Here is a 10938-nt window from a genome sequence, read left to right on the forward strand (position 1 = left end):
TTTGCCTTTGTCAAGCCTTGTCGAATATCCATTTCCCGTTTTCGCCTTTTGCAAACCTTATCATAATGTTCCATTAAATGTGTAGCTCCATGATCATTAAAAGCTTGCAGGCGGGCTCTAAAACCTAGAGGAATATCGCCAATTTAAATGCTATCATCCTCCACGAGAACTACAAAATGACAAGTCTTAAAGATCAGTTATTACAGCATAAAATTTTTGAATTGTCATCCACATGAACAAATTGACAGAAACCTTCAACTTAGAATAAAGTAGCAGAAACCTTCAACTTAGAATAAAGTAGCATAAATACAATCAAGGACTCAAACTTGTGTAGCAAATTTAACTTTGCATCACTTAGTGTGATGTATTACAATATGACAAAGCCTACTCCTATCTGATGAGTTGCAAAAACAAACCAACAAACTGATGATGCTGACACAAAAGATTCTTACAAATAAACAATCTTTACAGCTTCAGAAAAACACTTAATAAACAACATTTCACAAAAAACATTTCAATAGCTTCAGAATCAGTTAAAAAAGAACAAAACCTATTGGAATCAAAGAAGGGGTGGGGCAGCAGGTGCTGGCTTGGGAAAGAAATTGAATATACCGGGCCGGGCATGCATGCAAACGAGACCCGGCCTCAGGTCCGGACGGGTTCTGTTTCTTAGGACCCTCTATCTGTCTCGCTGCCCGAAGTTTTAAAGAATGGAGTGGGTTCGGTTCGGGACGGGGCCCCGAAAAACCCCGATTCATTGCCAGCCAGACAACAACTAACGTACCAGAACTTCTGAAGAGGAAAGAAAGCAAGACAGTGACGCCAACCTCACTCTCAGTAACATATTGCGATTACAATGATTTTGTTTGCAAATTCCATTTTCAGTGGTCAGGATCTGTGTGGTTCTTCGTCATCAGGTTTCTTGGCCTCCGACATGATCATGTGAACATGTTGCCAGAAAAACTTGGTTCTTTTCTCCACCACTGCGCCAAAACAAAGGCTTTCGAACGTGGGCTTTCACTCCACGCTTCAGCTGTCAAAACAGGAAGGCAATCAGAAATTTTTATTGGCAACCATGTTCTGAATTTTTACGCGAAATGTGACTGCATTGATTCGGCCATGCGGGTGTTTGAGGAAATGCCACAGAAAAATTTGGTCACATGGTCTGCGCTGATATCGGGTTTTGACCAATCGAATAGACCCCATTTAACAATTCAGCTTTTCAGTCAAATGCAAAAGTATTTTAAGCCCAATGAGTTTGTTTTTGCTAGTACACTTAGTTCTTGCTCTGGCATTAAGGACTCGAAACTTGGGCTGCAAATACATGCGCAGGCATTGAAGTTGAGTCATGCTTCTGTTAGTTTTGTTCGTAATTCACTAATTTTGATGTACATGAAATGCGGCATGTGTGCTCATGGATTGTTGATTTTTACTGATAGTGAGTGTGATCCTTTAACTTTAGTTTCCTATAATATTGCAATTACTGGGCTTGTGGAAAATAAGGAGCAAGAAAAGGGGATTGAGATGTTTATGGTTATGTGTCGGGGGGGTCTGGTTCCTGACCGATTTACTTTTGCAGGATTACTAGGGCCTGGAGAAGTCATATATGATTTACCAGTAGTAATGCAATTGCACTGTCAAATGGTAAAACTTGGACTTGATTATACTGCTTTCTCTGCAAATGTTTTGATGACCCTGTACTCAAAATTTGATTTAATGGCAGAAATGGAGAAAGTGTTCACGTCGATTGAGGAAAGGGATGTTTATTCTTGGAATACGGCAATTGCTGCTTGTTGTCGTTCTGAGGATAATTCAAAGGCTTTGCGTATTTTTAGGAAGATGGTTATGGAACATAATGTGATACCGGATGATTTCACATATGCCAGTGTGCTAACTGCTGCTGCTGGTCTTGCCTCCATGAGATATGGCAAGGAGATTCATGCTCATTTATTTAGGACAAGGCTAGATTGGGATATTGGTGTTGGGAATGCGCTTATCAACATGTATGCTAAAAGTGGGTCCATTAGTTCGGGATACACTATTTTTGACCAAATGGAGATTCATAATCTTGTCTCTTGGAATAGCATTATTGCTGCTTTTGCAACTCACGGGCTTGCCCAGAAAGCTTTTGCACTGTTTAATGAGATGATGACAACAGGGCTAGGGCCAGATTCTGTTACATTTCTTGAAATGCTGACAGCCTGCAGTCATTCTGGGCTTGCAGAGGAGGGCCAAGCTCTTTTCAACTCCATGAACAAAGTCTATGGAATAACCCCTAATATTGAGCATTTGTGCTGCCTTGTCGATTTACTCGGGCGAGCAGGAAGGGTGACTGAGGCTGAAGAATATATACGGAGATACTCTGCAGCTGATGATGCAGTTGTTTTAGGTTCTTTACTTTCAGCATGTCGACTGCATGAAGGCGTCGTTGTTGGAGAACATATAGCTCGGAGGCTTCTAGAACTTCATCCTGTTACAAGTTCACCTTATGTATTATTATCCAACTTATACGCATCAGACAGAAAGTGGGACGGTGTTGCGGGGGCAAGAAAAATGTTGCAAGTTAGTGGATTGAAAAAAAAAGCTGCCCACAGTCTGATTGAAGTAAAGGGATCATCAGAAAAGTTTATAATTGGAGATTTTTCCCATTCTAAAATGGACGAGATACTGGACATGCTCAGAACCTTGACCCGGGTGAACGACGAAGATTTGCTGTGTTATTGACGTACTCTGCTGTGGATAGACATCTTTCCATATATAAGCTCTTCAATGAGCGATGCTCAATCGATCGTGTAAATTACCCTTCATTCCCAAATCAGAAATTAATATCCAGAGATATATTTTTACCTATGATTACTATGCCCAAAGAGAAACCAAGCCTCCATACATGATATGAGGCCTACTGAGAATTGTCCCAGTGGTTTTGTTCATCATTCGGACATAATCATATATTACCGGGTCCGAACCCTCTCAACTAAAACAAGGGCATTGATCCCTTGTGCTAAAACATAATAATTCTGGCTTCTATTTCCACCCACTTGTTGTCATATGTTTCTACGATTCTTATGACGTTTTTCTCCAGAAATTAAGTTGTAGCTGTAATACTTGGATGTCTAGTGAAGTTGTCTGTATGTGCAACACCTTGTAAACCTCTAAATTCTTGCACTTACCAGCCTCATATTTGATTCTTTTCATTAAACTTAGCCAAGAAAGACAGACAGAAAAAGATCCCTTGAAGAGAAGAACCAAAATAGGATGAGCATGAGCCAGAAAGTTATTCTAAGCATATGATGTCTAAAATTGAGTGTAGCACATGAGAGGAATGAGACATGAGGAGAACCCGACAATGGAATTTTGAGGATATGGGGCAATCAGCAATGCATCACATTCACGCACTGTCCTTTTTCCTCTTCTTTTCTTTTTGGGTTTTGGTGGACCTAAACAAGAGTTGGAATTTGTTTGGTCTTAAATCAATGGTCGGTTTCAGTTTCTACGTCTGCAGCCACCCAACAAATAATTAACAATACTAACAACTCTCTCTCTCTCTCTCTCTCTCTCTCTCTCTCTCTCCATATATATATATTATATAAATATATATCTCAAAAGCAAAACAAAATAATCTAGAATTCATGAGATTTTTCTACCAATAAAACATGTCCTAACGAGTTCTGACGAAAAAAACACCTCACGAATGTTAGATTTCATTGAGTTTAATTCGATCTGACCTTTAGTTTACTGAAAGAAAACAAAACAAAAGCAAGAAATTAACTGAAAAAGAGCATCTTTGCAATCCAGACAAATGGTAAAGAATCTGATGAACAAAGAGTTTGTTGATTACCATCATATTTTGTATTAGAACACATATGTATGTATGTTTGGTTAGATATGAATTATTAGCAATAATTGATGGAGTTGTTGTGTTGCTTTTTGGTGTGGTGGAATGTGAAAGAGATGTTCAAACAAGAGATGAAGCAATAATCAAATTCTGTCTTATGTTTATGTTATAAACATTAGCATAATTCCACACTATATATAATTGCGCATGTAACATAATATATTCTTGTTTGTGTCTCGTACTAACAATAATTATGTCTCTTTTTTTGTTAGTCATATGACAAGCACTTCTGTAATTTTTTTTTTATCATTATATTGAGGTAAAGATTATATTTATAAATAATTTATAAGTATCTGTGTAAGTTATTTATGATCACCGATACTTGTTTGAAATGATGTATGATAGCTGACATCAAAGCCATTCCGACTTCTTTATACTATTTCTTCTTTTGAAAAAGTCCGCTAATTATATCATCTAATATATAATATATAAATAAATTAGAATACACAAAAAATACAATTAAAATAAATTAATATCATTATAAAAAGCTTTTTTTGAAAAGAAAAATATAAAATGTTATGACCTCAGTCTTTTCATTTGGACAAGACATCGTTACCAAAATATTCATTTCATTTAGTCATATATGATGGGTCTTAATCACACTGAAAAATACTTATTAAAAGAAAATCAGCCTGAAATTTTTACAATATTAGAGGAACTTGAGGTGGCATACTCCTATTGGTTGATTAGTTTAGTTTATGGAAATATGAGAAAGGGCCAAAGATCGAGAGATGAATCTTTTATCATATTTTTATATCATATCACTAAGTGATTGGCAGACATTTCTTTTATAAATTAAAATATTTTAAATTATAATTTAAAAATAAAATACATATACGAATATATATAACATAAAATCCTAAAAGGTCCATTTTTGTGGTATGGAATAAGGAATATGAAGAGGAAGGGTGGTGGCCCTCTTTAATCTTTATATTGACACAGTTGGTCAAGAAGCCAGCCTGGAATTACTTCATTCTTCTTTTTTTTTTTTAATGTTTTGGAGTATTACAATTATTGCTTTCTCTATTGGACTACTGGTAATTGAAGTCAAATTTGGCTGGCATTTACAGGGATTCTATTTTTTGAAAAAAAACAATAGAAAAAATAAAAAGGGATTGTTCTAGTATAGAGGTTTGCTTTTAATTTATTTAATTAATTCTGATGTGGACTTCTAGAAGGAAAAATGAAATTATATATTTAAATCTTTGAAAATTTTGTTATTGAAATGGTAATTGTATGATTACAAAAATATTTAAATAGAATTGAACAATGTATCGGTTCAATAAATACATCAACAAACAACATATAGATATCCATACATCCAACGTGATCCTTTCGCTTCGTGAATGAGTGTTGTTCGGTATTCGATCTCGGACTATAATAATAACATGATAGAATACAACTACAGGAGAAGCATGTAACCTTCCTGGTCCCAAAGAGCAGGTAGGCTGTTTTGGCGTCCAACACCACAAGTCAGGTCCTAAAGAGCAGGCTTGTTATGCATTTCCAGTAGCCCTCACCACAAACCCCTTTTGGAGTTGCGCTTCGACTATGGAATAGACCCTTTCGGATTCGTTCCTTTTTCTTGGAGCCTAAGGGCAACTCCCTTGTAGGGCTCAAAGAACTTGTTTGAAGGATAAAAACAAGAGCTTAAAGGCACTTTGCTAAATTTTGTAAGTGACGATAGAAATTAGTAGCAATTAGTAACTGTGAAAAGCAGGGCTAGTCCCACTTGCTCATCCATCATACGGTGAACACTGGTATCTATGTTAGACAAGACGGATATGATTGATATTTTTTAGGCTACAAAAGTAACAAGTAGGAGACCCACGGAATATCATTCATTTTTCTTGTCCGATAATGAATATCTAGAAGTCAGCTAACTTCCTCGAGGATCTAGCGATCTACAATGACGACCAGAGGGAAGGAATGAGCCTTTCTAGAGGGGATATCAACAATCAGATCCTGAAATGGCTAGATTGTTGGTTTATCAGCATCTAGAAATGGAGAGTGAAATATCGATATCTATTCAGAGAAAGGGGCTCAAAGAGGACATCTTGAAGGATAATAATACGATGAAGAGCGATGAAAAAGTAATAAGTCAGGATCCGTTTCCCCTCTATCCTCATTGATCGCTCTTCATCACGCTATTACCCTTTAGAATGGCCTTAAGAAGGCCCTTCTCTGGATAGATATCGCTCTTCAAGCTCTTCCCTTTTTATATGTTGATAAAGCATCAATCTTGTCATTTCAATATCTTATTTACTAAATTTACTCAATTACCACATTGGGTAATTAAATTGTCAACATTTATTTACAATGATCAATACCTAAAATATTACTACACGAGATCAAATATATATGAACCACGATTAAATTTTTGTAAACTTTGGGTTATTGTATCCAAATATTAATTAATTAAATGAAGGAGATGTTAATTATATGTAGAAAATGAGAAATAATTAATTAATATATATTTAGGCAACAAGAAAGTTAATAACGATAGCAAAAATTTGTAAACGTTTATGGTTGGTGTGCATGGATGCATGCTTTTCTCACAATCCTCCTCAAATTGACAGCAGTTGTTGGTAATGAGGAAATATTCTCAAGGGCCAAAAGTTTTTTTTAGTTTCATAAAATAAGGCTGGAAATTTTTTTAGTACCTTAATTATGCCAGATGAAGTTTTTAATTCCCTAAAACTCAAAATCGCGTCTTTTTAGTCTCAAAAAAGGTGATTTTGGACATTTTTAGTTCCAAAATTACAATATTTTTTTAGTCCCAAAACCACAATGCACGAAACTTTTTAAGATTAAAAATACATGATTATAAATTTTATGAAACTAAGAGCAACACCTACCATAATCGTGATACCAAAACGCATTCTGTACTTATTTTATGAAATTAAAAAAGAAATTTGCTCTATTCTCAAACTCATAACCACCCATTTTAAGATTGTTTGTAGTTATTGCCCCAACCCCACAAACCAAAAAATTAATTAATAATTCTATTAGAGAAAAATAATTAATGATGGATGTGCGCAACTGAAAACAGACAAAATCAACCTATTAATTATGGTGAGTGTGCATGCTTCAATCATATCTTAATTACTTTTAGTGGTAACTCCATAAATTAGTGAAATACCAAGGGGTGATGTGCTATTTATCATTAAATGATTTGTGTCAATCAATTGGGGGTTTAAGAATTGAATAAAAATGAGATGATCAACATCGTGACCTAATTTTAATTAGAGTAACTTATAAGATAAAATAAATAAATGGAGATTGGAGAGGTTTAAATATTATTAAAGGGAGTCATGATTCCTAACCAAATTCACCTGCACAAAATTATTATCATTAGTTGTGATTCATCACCAATTGCAACCACCTATCTCATTATAGTTGTAGTATATTAATATTATTTACCACGGTCACATAAATTGATGCAAAAACTTACATTTTGTTCAGAGTTAATTAAAATTCGTTATGATTTTATCTATGGCCGAAATATTTGTCATAGTTTTAGCTGTAACAATTATTTTGGTATCGCTTGCAAAAACAATGACTAATAGTCGTTGCGCAGCCATGGTTTATTAGTATTCGGTATGATTTTTTACTTTTAACCATGATAATTACATCTTAGGATCTGATACATAACTTTATAAGGAAAAATTCTAACCTAAATCAAATTTGATCATACTTGAAACCAATTGCCCAATAACTATAATATACTTGTCTTATGATTAATGTACAATTTAAAAAAAAATGACCAATCATATTATAAATGTATCATAGTTACTGTATAGTCAGTTTAGCTCAACTAGACCTCATTTGCATAATCAGTGATATATAATTACTAAATTACCACTACCATCAATATGTTAAGCGCACGGACACATATATATATACACTAACTGTTGTGGCACGCCATTCCTGCATGCATATAATAAAATGTCTTTCACTCTTTGAGATATATTATAAATAAGAGTAAAATATATAAACCAATTAATAAAAAGAAAAGATAATTTATCAATTAATGTAAATTCTGAAAAGTTGAATAAGCTAGTTATTTTATTATAAAGGGCATCTTTTACTTCACAAAAAGTTGATGCGGATGTATCATTAATCGCCGTTTGTAAGTGTGGGATGACTTTTCGTTTTATATTAATATAGATATAGCATGACCAATTGTGTAGAGACATCTTTGTCTTGTTGAATGCACTTAGAATGTTTTCTTTCTCTTTCTTTTTGTTTTTTGTAATGTGATTATTTTTAACAAAATAATAGAAATTGAAAAATAATATTTATGATGGTGAAGGAGGCACCGACTGACCAATAAACCAAAGGGGTGAACTAAATTACAATATCAATACTATGATTGTTGGTATGGTCACTGTCTAGTGGTAGGTACAGACAACCTCAATCCCTCCATTTCATACATGATCATCATCTTCTGCATTGTTGTTACCAATTCAATAGACCACTCACATGTTAGATTTGGCCATACATAATGCGACTTTCCATTATAGATGATGTGTGATTTTGGGTGTCTAATATGTTATACATGTAGAATTATAGGGATATAATAAATGTAATTTTTTTTATATATGCCGTATTTTGATTTTTTTTTAAATGAGTGTGAAAGTTATTAATATTTTTATAGAAATAGTAATTATATAATTTAAATTCACTAAATTTATAAGTTCAATGAGCTCGAGCTTAGTTTCCTCTGTTCATTAGTTCGCGAGCTTTTTCTATTTTTTTTGTTTTTAAAAATTTTATATATTTAATTTCATATTAAATAATTTATCAATTTTATACTCAAAATTGACCATATATTATAATTATTAATCAATATCATACATTTTATTTTGGATAATGATAGATTATGGTACTTTTATTTATACATTTAATCTTTATACAAAAATAAATTTAATCAACAACTTATTAAATTATAATATTTTTTATAAAATAGTTATTTAATATGACACATATAAAATTTATGTTATATTTTAGTATATATTTGTATTGTATTGTATTATACTTTTTTTTTTTTAATTGACAAGTAATTCACTTATGGTTTTTTTATCTATTTCTGAATTTTATATTTATATCAGGATACATACTATGCATTATGCAATCTATTTTATTATTTATAAATTTATGTCAAGATTTATTGATCTCTATGAATTAATCTAAAAGTAATGATAATAATAATAATAATACAATAGTGATGGTTGAACAATTTTAATTATTTTTATTGTTATTTTACCATATATATAATGAGATTAAAAAGTATAATCAATAATTACTATATCTTAAAATTCGGACACCCGATTCATATCAAATTTAAATACATATAAAACTGTGTCCGTTAGATTTTATCAGATGGTATAGTTTAAAATCGCATGGTCTGATTCAACGATACATCGTCTTGAATGATTACTCTTATATTCCGAATATTATATCTCGACATTCGTATATCCAATAAGTCTAAAATTTTGTTAAATATATTTTTCTGTAAGTTTCATATATAACGGTTTGATATGAATTTTAATAGCCCGATTAACCCATGTTGTTCAACAATGTAAGATGATAGTTTCATTAGTGTAATACTAACACTCATAGATATATAAATTTATTGCATATTGTGAGGTATATTAATCTAAACTATAAAAGATTTTTATGTATTTCAATTGCATTATTCCAGATAATGAATAATTTTCTACAATTTTAAATTATTCAGTATGATTTTTTTTAATTTACTAATTATATTACTACTAAACTAATTAGTAGTTTATATTTATAATAATAAATTAAAATATCAAACTATAATTTGGTATATTTATAACATAGTATGCATTATGCAATCTATTTTATTACTTATAAATTTATATAAAATTTGATGATTCCCATGATTTAATCTAATAATAATAAAAAAAAAATTAGCTCGAGATCAGGTAAAATTCGGGCTCGAGCTCGATCCATTCACACACCTAAATGTAAATCTGTCCCACATAATGGGATGGAGATATCATAAACAGGAGATTGTGTATTTCAGTGACAAAAATACGAGTATATTGTCCATTTTTTATGGGAGTGTCTTATTTTATTTTTTTTAAATATATTTGATGATTTAGAAATATCGATATCTTGAATTTATATTTGTATTTTTTTTAAGAGGAATTTATATTTGTATTTGAATACGTACATAGAAGATGTAGTAATGAAAATTATTAAAAGGAAAAAAAAAAAAAAAAGGAAAGAAAGTCCATGTCCCACATATTAAATTGAATTGTCTTCCCTTATTACTACATCTTTATTTGCAACCGTCATTTCTGCTCCTCTCTCACTTCCCAATTGAAAATTCTTTGGTCAAGATTAGTTGTTCATTACTTGTTTATATGATATTGTAAATGAGTAAATTATTCTATGAGAAGAAAATATAGCAATTTATTCTTCTGAATTTTTTAAAATGAAGCAATTTACCTCTCTGTCTAAGGAGGTAAATTACTCCATTTTAAAAAATACAGGGAGGTAAATTGTTGTATTTTAAAAAATATAGGGAGGTAAATTGCTATTTATCTTTTTATATAGGGTAATTTGCTCATTCGTAATATCACAGGGGGTTGTTTGTATTTTTTCCTATATAATATTTTTTGATAAAGCAAATAAGTTTTAAACAAAATATAAACTAAATTTTCTTTAGTTAGTTATAATATATTGTATAAGAAAAAAAATAAAGATAATTTTCTGATAATATAAATTTGAGGAACGTATAAAACAGATTGCTTGAACGTCATACCATATTTTTACATTGTTTTGAGTTTTCTCAATGTTTAATAAATGAATTACTAATTTAAGTATCAGAGTGTTGATCTCTATTTTACAAGTTAATTATTTTTTAATTTTAAAATTTTCTTAAAAAATCCTTCAATCGAACGATATTTCAAAAATTAGTTACCATGGACCTTAATATTTTAATAATTGATTTATTTTTTGTAATGAGATGTACTTTTTATTTATTTGCTTCATTGAAATTTGGT

The 10938-nt window shown here is 31.5% G+C and overlaps 1 protein-coding gene and 1 pseudogene across 1 annotated transcript; both read left to right on the forward strand.

Annotated features, from left to right (window-relative positions):
* The first annotated feature begins 359 nt into the window (after positions 1-359).
* On the forward strand, positions 360-2853 carry LOC105173888 (pentatricopeptide repeat-containing protein At2g37320-like). Its single transcript, XM_011095791.3, has 2 exons — positions 360-1644; positions 1724-2853. The coding sequence occupies exons 1-2, from the start codon at positions 949-951 to the stop codon at positions 1859-1861; spliced, it is 834 nt and encodes a 277-aa protein (XP_011094093.2). The 5' UTR covers positions 360-948; the 3' UTR covers positions 1862-2853.
* Positions 1918-2724, forward strand: LOC148785104 (putative pentatricopeptide repeat-containing protein At1g17630 pseudogene; annotated as a pseudogene).
* Positions 2854-10938: the final 8085 nt, after the last annotated feature.

This window comes from Sesamum indicum, linkage group LG11 (assembly GCF_026168435.1).
Source record: "Sesamum indicum cultivar Baizhima isolate 11 linkage group LG11, ASM2616843v1, whole genome shotgun sequence".
Taxonomy (NCBI): domain Eukaryota; kingdom Viridiplantae; phylum Streptophyta; class Magnoliopsida; order Lamiales; family Pedaliaceae; genus Sesamum; species Sesamum indicum.